The 16435-nt window shown below is 48.7% G+C and overlaps 1 protein-coding gene across 1 annotated transcript in view; it reads right to left on the reverse strand.

The window, feature by feature from the left end:
- CGN (cingulin) overlaps positions 1 to 13180 on the reverse strand; it is a 31520-nt gene extending 18340 nt beyond the window's left edge. Inside the window, exons 1-9 of the mRNA XM_004389537.3 lie at positions 12320 to 13180; positions 11345 to 11445; positions 11140 to 11209; positions 10940 to 11035; positions 8585 to 8712; positions 7833 to 7965; positions 6802 to 7014; positions 6044 to 6192; positions 5706 to 5838 (exon numbers count right to left, since the gene is read on the reverse strand). Of these exons, the coding sequence (XP_004389594.1) occupies positions 5706 to 5838; positions 6044 to 6192; positions 6802 to 7014; positions 7833 to 7965; positions 8585 to 8712; positions 10940 to 11035; positions 11140 to 11209; positions 11345 to 11445; positions 12320 to 13168 (1872 nt within the window). The 5' untranslated portion in view covers positions 13169 to 13180. The remainder of the gene's footprint in view (positions 1 to 5705; positions 5839 to 6043; positions 6193 to 6801; positions 7015 to 7832; positions 7966 to 8584; positions 8713 to 10939; positions 11036 to 11139; positions 11210 to 11344; positions 11446 to 12319) is intronic.
- Between the last annotated feature and the right edge of the window lie 3255 nt (positions 13181 to 16435).

Consider the following 16435-nt stretch of genomic DNA (forward strand, 5'->3'; position numbering starts at 1 on the left):
ACAAGGGAAGTATTAGCCCAAGAGACAGAAAGGGCCACATAAACCAGAGACTTCATCAGCCTGAGACCAGAAGAACTAGATGGTGCCCAGCTACCACCAACGACCACCCTGACAGGGAAAACAACCAAGTCCCTGATGGGGCAGGAGAAAGGTGGGGTGCAGAACTCAAATTCTAGTAAGAAGACCAGACTTAACGGTCTGAGATTGGAGGATCCCCGGAAAGCATGGCCCCTGGATTCTCTATCAGCCCAGAACTAAAACAATTTCCAAGGCCAACTCTTCAGACAGGGAATGGACTGGACTGTAGGACATAAAGTGATACTCATGAGGAGTGTGCCTCTTAGCTCAAGTAGATACAAGAGACTAAAAGGGCAGCTTCTGTCCGGAGGTGAGATGGGAAGGCAGAGAGGGTTAGGAGCTGGTTGAATGGAGATGAGGAATCAGGGACAGAAAGTAGGAGTGTGCTGTCACAGTATAGGGAGAGCAACTAGGGTCACATAACAATGTATGTATAAATCTTTGTATGGGAGACTTAACTTGAAATGTAAACTTCATTTAAACTACAACAATAAAAAAATTTTTTTTAATGGATCAAAGATGTAAACCTAAGAGGTAAAACTATAAAATGTCTAGAAGAAAACACAGCTGTAAATCTTTGTGACTTTGGATTAGGCAACAGTTTCTTAGATATGAAACCTAAATCCCAAGCAACCAAAGGAAAAAATAGATAAATTGGACTTCATCAAAATGAAAAACTTTTCTTTGGTGAAGGGTAAGACGGTACACAATACTGGGGAAGTCAGCACAACTTGACCAAGGCAAAGTCATAGAAGCTTCACAGACACAGCCAAACTCCCGGAGGGACTAAATTACTGACCTGAGGGCTACGGGCCATGGTCTCAGGGGATATCTAACTCAACTGGCATAACATAGTTTATAAAGAAAAGTAGGATATAGATATTCCTACTTTGGTGAGTAGCATCCGGGGTCTTAAAAGCTTGTGAGCGGCCATCTGAGTTACTCTATTGGTCCCACCCTGTCTGGAGGGAGAATGAAGAAAACCAAAGATACAAGGGAAAGATTAGTCCAAAGGGCTAATGGACCACAACTACCACAGCCTCCCCCAGACTGAGTCCAGAAAAACTGGATGGTGCCGGCTACCACCACTGACTGCTCTGACAGGGATCACAATAGAGGGTCCCGGTCAGAGCTGGAGAAAAATGTAGAACAAAATTCAAACTCACACACAAAAAAAAGACCAGACATACTGGTTTGATAGAGACTGGAGAAACCTGAGACCATGGCCCCTGGAAACCTTTTAACTCAGTACTGAAGTCATTCCTGAGGTTCACCCTTCAACCAACGATTAGACAGGCCCGTGAAACAAACAATAATACACGTAACTCAACCATGTATACAAGACTAAATGGGCACACCAGCCCAGGGGGCAAGGACAAGAAGACAGGAGGGGACAAGAAAGGTAGACAAATGGAAATGGGGAACTCAGCGTCTAGAAAGGGAGAGCGCTGACACGTCACGGAGTTGGCAACCAACGCTACAAAACAACGTGTATTAATTGTTCAATGAGAAACTAATTGGCTCCGTAAACCTCCTCTAAAGCACAACAGGGAAAAAAATGCTGAGTAAAATGACAAATGCCATTGTATCTACTCTACAACCTAATAAAAACGCTAAAATTAAAAACTTTTCAGCCATTTAAGATATAACTATTGGTCTCTACTTGTCTGGAGCAAAAGAGAAGGAAGGAAACCAAAGACTAGCATCCATGAACACTGTGCTCCCTTAAATAATCCACTGTATGAGACCCAATGGTCAACATTTATCTTAAAACAAAGATGAGAAGCTAAGGAGGGTCAGGGAAGCTAGATTAATGGAAATAGAACTAAAAGAATGGAAATAATTAGAGGGTTGACACATTGTGACAAATGTAACCAACGTCATGGTAGGAGTTTTGTAAAAATTGTTAAATGGGAACCGTACTTGCTACGTAAACTTTTACCTAGAACACAATACAATATTAAAAACAAAGCAAAAACACCTGTGGAGCACAGTTCTACTCTGACACACGTGGGGTTGCCATAAGTTTAGAAGAAGAAAAAAAGAAAAAAACTTCTGCACATCAAAAGACACAATTGAGAAAGTAGAAAGATAACCCATAGAATGGAAGAAAATATGTGCAAATCATGTATCTGATAAGGGAAATGTATCTAGAATATACAAAGAACGTTTACAACCCAATAATAAAAAGAAAACTAACTGAATTTTAAAATGAGCAAAGGATCCGAATGGACATTTCTCCAAACCAAGAAACTAAACCTATTACCATGGAGTCGATTCTGACTCGTAGCGACCCTATAGGACAGAGGAGAACTGCCCCACAGGGTTTCCAAGAAGCGCCTGGTGGATTCGAACTGCTGACCTTTTGGTTCACTGCTGAGCTCTTAACCACTGCGCCACGAGTGCTCCAAGTGAAAGAAGCCAGTCACAAAGGATCACATATTGTATGCCTCCGTTTATATGAAACGCCCAGAATAGACAAATTCATAGGCAGAAAGTAGATTAGCGGCTGCCTCGGGCCGGGTGAGGAGGGAATGGGAAGTGACTGCTAAGGGGTACAGGGTTCCTTTTTGGGGTGATGCAGTGCGATTAATTACTTTTGTGTGTGGCCTTTCTAGCCGTGGTCTGTGATTCCCACCCAGGTGACTCGGTGGGGCTGTGCAAATAAGGTAATTGTGGCCCACCAAGGGGATTGGTCAGTTTTGCCTTAAAAGAGCCAATTTCAGAACCAAAGAAAGAGAGACCCACAGGAGATGAGACGCAGCAGGCTTCCCACTTCGCGGCCCACGGAGCGAGAGAGCTGAGTGCCTCTGGGCAGAGACTGAAGGCCAGGGAGAAGTCTACGCCTGACTCACGAACCTGGGACTTGCCAGCCTCTACAACCACGTGAGCCATGTCCTTTATATGGTCCCGTGAGTTCTGTGAGATGTTGCAGCGAATTAGGGAGCCCAAAGACAGGGGGAGAGTACTGAGGTGGGAGGGAGTAGCTGACGTTAGAGAAATGGAGGGGCACAGCAGCTTGGAAAGTTAGACATTTGGGGCATCTTTAACCTTTGCCTCATAGGAACCAGCTCGTGCTGATCCTTATAAAAGAAATTATTATTTTAGGTGATGAAAATATTCTGGTATTAAATAGTGGTGATGGTTGCATAACTTTGTGAATATACTAAAAACCACGGAATCCTACGCTTTAAGAGGGTGAATTTTATGGTATGTGAAATTATCTCAACTGCAAATATATGAGTGTTTCCAACAAATGCTGCCCGCAAAACTGGATTTCCATATGTAGAAAAATGAAATAAGATCCATACCTCACGCCATACACAAAAACTAATTCAACATGGATCAAGGACCTAAATGTTAAATCTAAAACCATAAAGATCTTGCAAGAAAATATAGGAGCAAAGCTCTGGGACCTAATTTTCTTCAGTGATAGATTATCAAGCACAACAATGAACACACTAGCAACGAAATACACAAATAAATACATATATATGCTACATGGAGGAAAACTGGATTGGCTATTTAAAAAACAATTACTGAAAACCAAAACATGTAACACAATAAATACTGGTGTTGCTCTGACTTCTTAAAAAAATATATACACATATATATAAAATAAAATGAGCTCTGGCTCTAATTCTTTAGCTATTAGCTGCTTTGGAAATTCAGAAAGTACCATAATTGGGGTGAAGGGTTGTATAATATCTAGTCTAAGACACTAACAAAACTAATCACAAAAGAAAAACAGCAGCGCGTGGTCTAGGTTGGATTTGATTAGTCTGTTTACCTAAAGTATAATTTGTTTACTGATTATATACTTGATAAAATGCACTTACTATATAAGATAAATGAAGCCCTACTTATTGCTTTGAGCTTGCCAGCTTTACCCAGCATGAATCAGCTGAGATCATCCAGAGGAATGTCCAAGTTCACTGTGTCAGCTTGTACAGTTAACAGACCTCAAATTATCCTTGGTATTTGTGAACTTCAAAATAACACAGTAAAAATTTAAGAGCATTTCTCACTTCACCATTCTTTCAGGGGTTTCCTTGAGCAAAGAGAATTTTAAATTACATATTCACCACCACCACAACCACACTTCATTTGGTTAACATCCGTGATGTTTTTCTCGACCCAATATTGTGTGTAAGCTCAGAATTTTCTTTATCTGGAAAATCATCATTTAGAGCTATGTTTCTTTATTTGTTTAAAAATATGACTACCTTGTTTACAGAATGTTGAGTTTCTATTTAGGGTGATGGAAAACATTTAGAAATGGATAGCGGTAATGTTCACACAATAGGGTGGATGTAATTGCTGCCACCGTAATTAAACGCTTAAAAATGGTTAAAACAGCAATTTTTTTTGTTATATATAATTTACCACAATAAAATTTTTTTAAAAAGATATATATGTATATTAATATTACCTTGATTACAATTAGGCAGTCTTACAGGGAGTCGGCATGAAAAGTAAGTACTGATTAACTTGTTAACTGAGCACCTACTATATATTCAGCACAGCAAATCAAGAAAATGGAGATCTAGAAAGATCCTCAAAAACCCATTGCTGTTGAGTGGATTCCAACTCATAGTGATCCTATACGACAGAGTACAACTGTCCCATAGGGTTTCCAAGGAGCGCCTGGTGGATTCAAACTGCTGACCTTTCGGTTAGCAGCCGAACCCCTAACCACTACGCCACCAGGGTTTCCCAGAAGGATCCTCAGAACGCCATAAGTGCCAGTCCCCATAATTAACGAAAACAGTTTCTAAGTTATCTAAATTATCTAAAATAAGTGGTTGTCCTCTTGTTCCTTAATAAACTAAAACACCAGGATTATGAAGAAATTATTTGTATGTTCACCTGGAATTTTACGATCTTATCATTTGTGACCCATATATACTTTCAGCATTCATGCACGATAAAAAGAGGATTTTCTTAAAAAAAAAAGACCAAAGAGAGGAAATCTTACTGCAAACGTCAAATGCTACAGGCCCACCACAGAGCCACTGATTGGAAAGACGGACACATTAAACACAAGGATCTTTTAACTCCCCACGTCCAGACTCTACACTCTCTCAACAGTCCCCAGATGACAACTTGGCTTCCCATGCAGGCCAGCCGGCCAGGCCAGCACAGCAGTTCCAGTCCCCGTGATAATACTTCTTGTTATCCACTGTGAGTTGATAAACTGGCGTTCTAACTGGAAACATTTATTCACAAACGCAGTTAACTAACGAGTCCTCCCTGGGAGGCAGAGCCACTCTTGCCATGCTGACCAAATTCGGGTTCTGAGCCTGTAACGATGACCCTGGAGTCTCACAAATCTACCCAATCGCTGCTACCCATGAGGTCTCCTGGGAGGCAGCCAGCAGCCTGCTGGCCATACCCCAACCTGGCCACCGAGAGCTCTTTCCATTAGAAATTTGTCCGCTCAGCAAGGGGACTAGCCTGCTGGACTGCAGAGCGTGTGCTGGGAAGGAGAAAAGCTGAGCAGGCAGGACGGGGCCCGAAAATCAAGCACACCTGAGACAGCCACAGCAGTGTGGAGGCCCTCAGGGGTCGGTGAGGCAGGTGCCCATCACCGCAACTGGTCCTTCTACCCCCCAACTTCCAAGTACCTTCTTGAGCTCCTCAGCCTGGCGAGCATCTCCAGCACCAGCTCGGGCCTGCTCTAACTCCCTCTGCAAGGTCTCTATCTTCTCCCCAAGCTCCTCTTCCATCTCCTCCTTCTCCATCCGCAGCTGCAGGAGTCTGAGTCCAGGGAGGGGATGCAAAGGGGGAAGGGAACGAGGTCAAGCCACTCGCCAGAGGCCAGCACGCTGGGCACCAGCTCCCAGAAGGGAGGAAGGCAGATGTGGAAAAGAAAATCTGAGAAATGGGAGAGAGAGTGAGAGGGGAGCAAGGGCAGAAAGGAGGTGGGATGTAAGAAGTTTCCTGAGAGGCGCAAGGTCCTCACTCCTGCTTCGCGGCTCTCAGCTCCTCCTTGTTCTTCTGGAACATGCTCTGCCAATGCCCTGTCTCCTCAGAGCTCTCCTCCAGCTCCCGCTGCAGCCCTCGCAGCAAGGCTGACATCTTCTGCCTCTCAGCTTCCAGTGCTGCGTGGTCCTAGGGTGGGGAAGAATTAGGGACCAGGAGGCTCAGCGGCTCACTCCAAACCAAGGTGTGAGTATGTGGAAGGGGAGGCTCAGGCCCAGAAGGCACCATGCAGGCTGCACCCCAGAAACCCCAGTGGTAGCTGGTACAATACTAGCAGGAGGATCTCTCCCCAAGTCACAGCCCACCCCTGTCATCTACAGGAAGCCTCCCCCAGCTATTTCCCCACGGGCCTTGGCTCACACACCCTCAGCATACCTCTGGCCTGCACTCTTCCTTTGCCTTTGTAGGTTTCTGGCCAAGGTTTTTACTTCATCTCACATGTGTACTATACGGTGAGTTCCCAATAACAACTGTGTAAAGTCTCAAAGGAGCCCTGGTGGCACAGTGGTTAAGAGTTCAGCTGCTAACCAAAAGGTCGGCAGTTCAAATCCACCAGCCGTTCCTTGGAAACTCTACAGGGCAGTTCTACTCTGTCCTATAGGGTTGCTATGAGTCAGAACCGACTTGATGGCAAAAGGCAGGCAGGCAAAGTCCCAAAATGCTAGGCCTCAAGACCCCAAGGCAGCCTCCCTGCCCCGGCAGCGCCCACTTCTCCCAGCCTCTGCCCTTGTCACATGCCTGGGTGGCGTCCTGCATGCTCCGGCGAAGCTGCTCTGTGTCTCGCTGGTACTGCTGCCGGACATGCTCCACCTCCTGGTCACGGGAGGCCACCTCCTCCTTCAGAGCCCCCTTCAGGGCTGTCAGCTCCCGCTCACGCAGCCTCAGCTGCTCCTCTACCCGCTGCTTCCCCTCCAAGACCTGTTCCAGAAGCTCCCGGGTCTCTACCAGGTCCTGGGGAAAGTCAGAGTGGGAGCACAGGGTGACCATATTAGGATCCATCTGTCCACTAATTCTTTCACTCATTCATCCATTCAACAAATACTTAGTGAGCACCTTCTATGTGCTAGGCACGGTACCAGATGCTCTCTGCCCTTCGAGATGTCTGTTAAGATAAAGGAAACCCACCACCGATGACCACCCTGACAGGGAACACAATAGAGTCCCTGACAGCGCAGGAGAAAAATAGGCTGCAGAACTCAAATTCTAGTAAAAAGACCAGATTTAATTGGTCTGAGACTGGAGGGACCCCGGAAGACATGGCCCCTGGACTGTTAGCCCAAAACTAAAACCATTCCTGAGACCAGCTCTTCAGACAAAGATTGGACTAGACTGTGGGACATAAAACGATACTCGTGAAGAGCGTGCTTCTTAGCTCAAGTAGATACATGAGACTAAATGGGCAGCTCCTGTCCGGAGGTGAGATGGGAAGGCAGAGAGGGTCAGGAGCTGGTTGAATGGACACGGGAAATCCGGGGTAGAAAGGAGGAGAGTGCTGTCACAGTATAGGGAGAGCAACTAGGGTCACATAACAACTTATGTATAAATTTTTGTATGAGAGACTAACTTGAATTATAAACTTTCATTTAAAGTACAACAATAAAATAAAGGAAACCCACTGTTCTGGGCTCCCACCGCACTTGCCACTGAGTCTGCCTGAAGCACACTAATTCATACCCCTAGTAAGCCACCTACTCCCCATACCCTGGGGGTGCAATGAACAGACTTGAGGAAAGAAATCAGGGGCGAGGGTGCCCACGCCTGCGCCCTACCTTCACTAGCACCTCCTTAGCAGGCTCTGGACCCTGGGCCTGTTTCAGCTTGCTCTGCAGCTCCATCACCTGGGACTCCAGGCCGTGTCGTAAGCGTTCTCCCTGGTCCAGGAGGAGCTTCACGTTCTGTAGCCTGATCATTAACAACATATGACATGTACTGAGTGCTGTGTGTCAGGGAGTCTCCAAGACTTTCCATACATTAACTCATTGAAACCCCCTTCAGGTCGTTGTTCAAATCTCAGCGAGCCCTCCCTGCTACCTTGATGACTACTACAGCTCGCCCCCCCGTAACCCAGCCCCCAAGACCTGCTTTATCCTGCTCTTCTTTACCTTCTAACACGCCACAAATGTACTTACATATGTTTATCGTTTACTGCCTGCTCCCCGTTACCACAAACTAAGCTTCTGACGAGCAGGGCTCTTTATCTGTATGATTCACTGATGTACCCCATGAACCAAGATCCGTGCCCGCCCCACGGTAGTCACTGTGAAAACGTCTACTGAATGAATGACTGAATCCCCACAGCAACCCTGTGGGGCAGGTACTATTATCATCCCCATTTTACAGATTAAGAATGTGAGGCACAAAGGCAGCCCTGCCTAGCTCCAATGGAGCCAGAACCATTACATTCACCTGTCTGAGAGAGGGGAAAAGGAAAGGTCCTGTCTTTAACCCAGCTTCTGGAGATTTCCCTCTGCCTCCCTGAGCCCTGGGGATGAGCCCCACATGCACCGACAGCCGCACTCACTCCTTGGTGCTCTGCTGGGCCTCCCCCTTCCGTCTCTCCAGCAGCTCCTGCAGTCGGCTGCACTCCTCTGCCTTCTCCTCCAGCTGCAGCTCCAGCCCCATCCGCAACGGCTCCAGCCTCTGCCGCTTCTGGAAAAGGGAAGGAGAACGTAGTGGGTGGAAGGTAGGAAAACCTCTCAGAAGGGATGAGAATGTCTAACGGTTACTAAACACTTATTATGTGACAAGCACTGTACTAGGGACCTTACGTGTATTACCTGCATTTAACCCTCATAACAACCCTTGGTACTTGGGATCGTTTAAAATATGTCCATACAGATGAACTGGATGGTGCGTGGCTACCATTACTCAACGTTTCCATCAAAGATTCTACAGAAGAATCCCGATCAAAAGGGGGAAAAGGTGGAAGAGAATTTTAAAATTCTCATGGAATTCAGACTTTCTGGAGCCACTGAGGCTGGAGGAACCCAAAAGAACTATTGCTCTCAGATAATCTTTAAACCTGAAACCAAAAACATATTCAGAAGTCTTCTTTAAACCAAACAACAGTTCAGCTTACTTAGTAAAGAATGTCTACCTTGGGCACTGTGCTCTTTTAAGAACCAACCAAACGGCACTGAACTGAGGACAGCATCTTGAAGGATCAGACAGGGAACCTAGAGGGCTGTGAGTTTATGTTAACGGGGGAGGAACATTTAGAAAAGGAGGGTGAGAATGCTGGCACAACGTGAAGAATGTAATCAATGTCGCCGAATTGTACATGTAGAAATTATTGAATTATGTATGTTCTGCTGTGTATATTCTCAACAACGACAACAAAAAATACGTCCACAAATTCTTTGGCATGCCTTTCAAAAGCTGGAGCCTAATTCCCCTCCCCTGAGTATGGGCTAGACTTAGGGGTACTCTTCTAATAAATAGAAAAAAAGGGGAAGTGACGTGTGACTTCCAAGAGTAGGTCATAAAAAGGCACTGTGGCTTCTTTCTTGCCTTCTGTCTTGGATCCCTTGCTCTGTGGGAAGGGGGCTGCCATGTCATGAAACACTGGCGTAGCCCTGTGAAGAGGTGTGCAGAGCAAGAACTGAGGCCTCCAACCCACAGCCGTTTTTGAAGCAGATCCTCCAACCAGTCAATCCTTCTAATGGCTATAGCCCCAGCTGGTATTCTGATGGAACCTCACGACAGACTCTGAGCCAGAACTACCCAGCTAAGCTACTCCCGGACTCCTGGCCCTCAGACACGGTCAGAGAGTTAATTTTTGCTTTCTTTATGCTGCTAAGTTTGGGGGTAATTTTTTACACCACAATAAATACAGTACTATCGCTATTCTCATTTTACAGTTAGGGAAACAGACATTTAGAAAATGTAAAGACTTTGCCCAGGGTCAGTCACACAGCCAGCAAGTAAGGGTACCAGTGTTTGAACCCGGGCAGCGCGACTCCACAGCCCATCAATTAACCACTACATTGTACCACCAGGAAACAAGAGTTACAATCTGGCACTTCCGAAGCACCAGTTACATACAAGCAATACTGTGAGGTGGAGGCAGCATTAGATACAAAAATAAACAAATAATAATACACAGGCTTTGGAATAACAGGGACCTGAGTTATTTAACTCCCTCTCTGCAACCTAGTACCTTGGCCGATTGACTTGCCCTCTCTGATCTTCAGTGTTCTCGTCATAAATGGATCCCCAAAACCTACCTTACAGGGTTGCTATAATGATGACCTAGTAGCCAGGCCACTACCTCCTACGAAAATTATATTCCATAAATAACAGCTACTGTTGTTGCCGTTATGACTAGTATGATCAAACCCACTGCCGTCCCATCAACTCTGACTCACAGCAACCTTGCAGGACAGAGGAGAACTGCCCCATAGGGCTTCCGAGGCTGTAAATCTTTATGGAAGAAGACTGCCACATGTTTCTTCCGTGAAGCGGCTGGTGGGTTTGAACCGCTGACCTTTCGGTTACCAGCCGAGTGCTTAACCACTGCACCACCAATAAGTGGGTACCACTGTCCCCATTTATCAGATAGAAGCAACTGAAGCAGAGTAATTTCAGTCACTCAGGTGATCTGTACAACATCCACAAAGCCAGTAAGTAGCACAGCCAGAATGGGAACTTCCCAGGAAACAGAATAGAAAGCACCTGGGCCCCTAACGTGGTCTGCCCCCCTGACCTTCAGGGAGCCCAGAAGTCCTCCCTGGGATAGTGGACGATCGCATCTCTCGTCTCCCAGGACACAAGAGGGCTTGCTGCATCACTTAGAGGAGCCAGTCCAGCCCACCCCCAGGTCACGGCTGTTTCCCTGGGGTCCCTCATCCTTCCAGCTCCTCTAACCTCTCCTCACCTTCACCTCTTGATCCAGCTTCTGCTGTAGCTCCTCCACTGTTTGGGCAAGCTCGCCCTGCCCTGCCAAGGCCTTCACAGGACCAGGAGAGGCCATCTGCCAGAGACATGGGTGGGAAGGGAGTGAGAACACAGCCAGCTCCTCTAAGGCCTCAAGACCCTAGCCCTGCCCCTTGCTCCCACCCCGAGAAGGCCACTCACCACCAGGGGCTGCATCTGCTCCAGCACCAAACTGACCTTCCTCCTCACAGAGGTTTCACTTTCTGAACTTCTGGAGGATGAAAGAGCAGAAGCAAGGGTTAGAGGAGAAAGAGGCAGGAGATGAGGAAGAGGGAAGGTGGGAAAAGCAGCTAAAAGGAAAGGAAAACAGAGGTGTGTGCCTCCACTGGGGGGTGGCCCTACTCACCCCTCCCTCAGGATGCCATAGATGGTGGCCTTCAGGTGGTCCACACTGCCTGGTGGGGCTGCCTCCTGCTGGTCTCTGAGGAGGTCTGGGGTTGACTTGAACTGCAAAGATAGCAGCCCAAAGGAATAGGAAGATTAGGCCTGAGGCATGTACGGGCTTTAGATGGAGCAGAAGTGGCCGCTGGAAGATAAGGCCCTTCAAGCATGACAAAGGAGCCTGAAAACAGGGTAAGGTGGCAACAGCGCAGAGCCCCGAGCAACAGGCCAGGAGAGGTCCGTGCAGGATATAGCTCTCCACCAGTGTTGTCAAGCAGACGTTACTGGACAAGCAGATCTCAACCAGCTATGAGCTGGGTCACAAGTAATTTGTCGCTAATGATAGTGAATATACTCTATTTTTACGCAAACAAACGTGCCTTCTACGACAGTCTGCCAGCTGCTCCCTCCCCCCTCCCCCAGATAGTAAGCGCTGCTATGCCAATTTTTTTACATGTTGCTGTACAAAAAATTAACAGAGCACGTTTGCAAAAATACCTGGGGGGCGGAGGGAGCTGTTGGCAAACAAATGTGGGGGGGGGTGCATGTTGTTCACGTAAAAATATGGTACTAGAGCTTGTGAACGATTTACTCTGAGGATGGATTCAGCTTCGTCTCAGAGTAAAGTCCTGTTCCCACCGAGCTGTCTCCCTCAAATGTTAGTGACTGAAGCACCGTTCATGGTTAGGGCAATGACAAATTACTCTCCATGCCTGTAAAGGATGATTTCAGAGTTACTTCCATTTTCTTTAGAATTTTACCCACGGAAGTACCTTACACATGTGAGTATGATCCGTTAAGTGGACGGATGAAGAGAAGGAAAGAAGGCAGAGATTGGCGGCTCTAGGTTATGTGAACTGGCCAGGGGTCCCAAGGCTCACAGTCAGGGCTGATGAGAAGGGGCTGGGGGCTGGACGCTGGGGAGGGCGTGAGGTCTGACCTGCAGCGTGGCAGGGTCCTGTGCTCTCCCGCGTGGCTCCTCGAAACTCTGGAGGATCCAGTCCTGGGTCTGCCGGGAACGGCTAAAGCCACCGAGAGGGCTCTGGCTCTGGGCTGACTGTTCTGAGCTGTGCACACGGCCGTCATACTTGGTGCTGGAGGACAGGTCACTGGGGGACTGGCGTTCCCGCTCCTCGAGGGTGTCCCGTGGGAGCCGGCTGTCCAGGCTCTGGCTCCGCTTGCGCTGTTCACGGGGCAGCGTCCGTGTGCGGCGGCCAGTCCGGCCCCGAGCCTGGCCCCCAAGGCGACCGTCAAACTTGCTGATGAGCGAGTCCACAGAAGACAGGGGAGCAGTGTCAATGGTGCTAGCTGGGGGCGCCCCTTGGGGGGCTAACTCCAGCAGGCTGGCGCTCCTGTTGCTCGGAGCCATGGGGGCAGGGACCGCCAAGGAGGCCTGGGACTGGGAACGGACTAGCCTTCCATCCCAGCGGGTCCCACGCTCCTCATCAGACGCGCTGCCCTGCGAGGAGGCAAGAAACCCCTTGGCCTGAGAGTAGGGGTTCTCGGGGAGTTCCAAGTCGGAGCTCAGAGCTCCCAGGGTCCCTTGGTCGTTGGCCCCCTTGATTTGGACCCCGAAGGAGTCGCCACCCTTCTCCCCACTGTTGAGCACCACAAAGGGCTGCCCAGCAATGCCCTGCACGCGCACGGCAACCCCATAGGTGCTGGCTCTCGCGTCCTTGGCTGGGCGCCGTACACCGTGGCGCAGGGTGCCCGTCTCGGCACCACCCGCTGACTCCGTGATAAAACGAATCTGGACTCCGTGGTCTAGGGGGCCCCGGGGCTCAGCCATGGCGGCTGCCTGCTCCACGGGTCCTGGAAGAGGGAGAAAGGAGATTAAACACTTTAAGCCCGGAGACATGAAGTGGAAATCCAGAAACCAACCCCTGCCCAGCTCTGGTGGCGCGGGTTGGCTTGTCAGCTTCTTCTAAGTGGAACAGTGGTTCTCTAACTGGAAGTGGGATCACTGGGAGGGCCTATTAAAAACACAGATTGCTGGGCCCCACCCCCAGAGCTCCTGAGACAGTAGGTCTGGGGTGGGGGCCTGAGAATTTACATTTCTAACAAGTTCCCAGGTGATGCTGATACCGCTGGTCCAGGTACCCACACTTTGCAATCCACTGACCTAGAAGAGGAAACCCTGGTGGCGTAGTAGTTAAGAGCTACGGCTGCTAACCAAAAGGTCGGCAGTTCGAATCCACCAGGTACTCCTTGGAAACCCTATGGGGCAGTTCTACGCTGTCCTACAAGGTCACTATGAGTCGGAATCGACTCGACAGCAACCAGTTTGGTTTTTTTTTCTTTTGACCTAAGAAGAATCCATTTCTTCTGCTATAGCTCTGGGCAACTTGGTTTTGTTAAGAGTTTAATCATTTTGCTCGATATCCACATATACACCACCATGTCCCTTCTCGTTCCCCCAGAGAAGACAGAACCCAACTCCTGCCTGACAGATGTCAAAGTGTGCCGAAGGGATGTGCCAAAGGGATGTCTCTGAGGTGGGGGACCTGGGCGCAGGGACAAGAATGGGAGAGTGACTGACTTTCTACTGTATATCTTTTTGTCCCTTCTGAGTTTGGAACTATATAGATGTATTACCTATTCACGAAAAAATTTAAATATCGTTTTAAGTGTGCTAGTCCAAGGGGCCACACAGCCAAGTCCACCTACAGGTATACTCCCCAGATCCACATTTCCAACCTCAGAGTCATCAAACGGAAAGTATTCCAGGTACGCTCTGGTCCAGGAAACTCCAAGCAAAGAAAAAATGCAACTTCTCCACCCCTTCTGCTAGTCTCCACCAGAACCTAGCACCGAGTTGGAGGAGGTGCCTGTAGAATACCAGACAGAAACACAAACATGGAACTCAACCTCCCTGCGGAGCTCTGGGCCAAGGAAACTTGGCCACGTCCTGAGGCCCAGGAAACCAGGGTGACATGAGGAGGGAGAGAGGAAGAGGGGCAGAGTTCTACGTTAGGAAGGGCATGGTGGGGAGAAATAGCCTCCTGTCTGAGAAAGAGCATTCACAGCATTCCCAGCCCTTCCCCTCCAGAGAAAGGAACAGGGAGGGAGGAGCCCCTTACTGGCAGGGGTCCTTTGCCTTTTTTGGCACTGGGTCTGCATTTGTGAAAATAATGAAAGCAATGCAACCTCCTCCAGGAGACAGCCCACACGAACTTTTATCGCAGAATTTGAAGAGGTTCGTGGATACCTTAAGGCCCATCCATGAGCCTTTGAGGACCCTAGTCTTCCACTCTTCAGGCATTGGGGAGAACCTTAACTAAACTCTGACTCAGATACCCCAAAGGGCAGGGACCAGAATGGGAACAGAAAAGAAGCTAGGAGGCAAAGGGGTAAGTTCTCCAAGCCACTCATCAGAGGCAGCCTGGTACGCTAGAAAAGCCGCTGGACTAGGTGGAATGCCACCTCTGCTCTTCACTTGAGATATATAACCTTGGGCACATCACAACTTTTCTGAGCTTCAGTTTCCTCCTCTGTAAAACTGGTATAATGACAATATCTCCCAATGTAATTAATTACCTGTGAGAATTAAATCAGACAACAACAAATTACACAGGCATATACAACTGTCCAATTTTACCAAGTTTTACACATAAAGAGTTTGTTCTTTATCGTTTTTAAGTTATCCGTCAGTATGAAGCGGGAAAATAAGATATTAAACACGAAAAGCACCCAGCAGAGCAGGCACATCACGAAGCTGACAATAAATGCTACCTTCGCGCATGGGGTTCCTTCCAACAGGGATTTCCTGGCTTCACCTGCTTCCTAGAAGGATGTCACTTCCTCAGAGGAGCCTTCCCTGACCACCCCTCCCCCTAAACTAGGTCAGATCCATGTTATATCCTCCGTAGGGGTTCTTCGGTGAGTTTACCTCAGTTTATGTATTTACTGAAGCCATTATTTGTTTCCTGTCTGTCTCCCCCGCAAGATTATAGGCTCCTGGAGGGCAAAGGTCATGGCTATCAGCTGATTACTGTGTTCCCAATGCCTGGCACATGGTAGATCTTGATAAGTATTTGTGAAAGGCTTGTATCCCGAAGCCAGGCAGACTCGCGTAGCAGAAGGGAGGTTGGCCCAGAATCCCTCATAACAGGGTCTCTTCCGGACCTGGCCTCTCTGCCCTACTCATTCACGATTTGAGAACCAGATGTGCCTAGACTGCCAGCTCTCAGAAGCCACATGATTTATTCACGATGCAGCTCTACCCTGTCAGTACATCTACTGATCTCCCAGGGCCAGGTCAAAGAGTTCCTGGCCTTGGCCTGACAGAGTGCACAGCCCCTTCCAGAGAGCACCAGGAGGTTGAGAGGCAGGATCAAGCGCTCTCCCAGGTCCCAATGCCTCCCTACCCTCAACCACCTTCAGTCCTGGGACGAGTGGGTCAGGGGCCGGGAGGGCATCTTTGGGGTGGGTCAGAAAGCAGGGCTCTAAATGATTCAGCACGGAAAACCGAAACCTACCCGCCTTACGTTACAGAGGACAGCGGGGTGGGGCCCACGGAGCAAGGCAGCTGGGGGCCTTACATAAGCCCCAGAGGCAGGTAAACAGACATGGAGCACCAGGCAACGTGGAACCCGGAGCCTGAGCTCTCACCAGATGTCGCACCCTCCTTCTCGTGCCCTGGCACGTGCCCGGGGCCCTCTCTTCACCAGCGGTACTCCGGGAAGAGACCAGGCCACAGTTCATTCTGTTCTCATCTGTCTGCTGCTGCCATTGCGGCCGGCAAGGAGGGAGGGGACACCCTCCACCTGTTCCAGAGCCACTTCTAGTTACTCATTAGCCTGCCCTGCCCCAATTCCACCACCTCTGGCCCAGCCGTAGCGTCTGACATCCAACCTGCTGTGACTGGGTCCCTGGCCTCCTGGCAGGAAGGAGGGGGGTGGTTTCAGGAAGAGCTGATATGCCCGGGGCCAGGCAGTATGCTAGGTGCCACATATGGGCCGATGTAGAAAATGGGAGAACTAGAGGTACAGAGATTATACTACCTCTTTCCAGTAACAGGGAAAGCAAGCGGTAGAAACAGAGGACAACTCAGTGA

Source organism: Trichechus manatus, unplaced genomic scaffold (assembly GCF_000243295.1).
Source record: "Trichechus manatus latirostris isolate Lorelei unplaced genomic scaffold, TriManLat1.0 scaffold00250, whole genome shotgun sequence".
Lineage (NCBI taxonomy): Eukaryota > Metazoa > Chordata > Mammalia > Sirenia > Trichechidae > Trichechus > Trichechus manatus.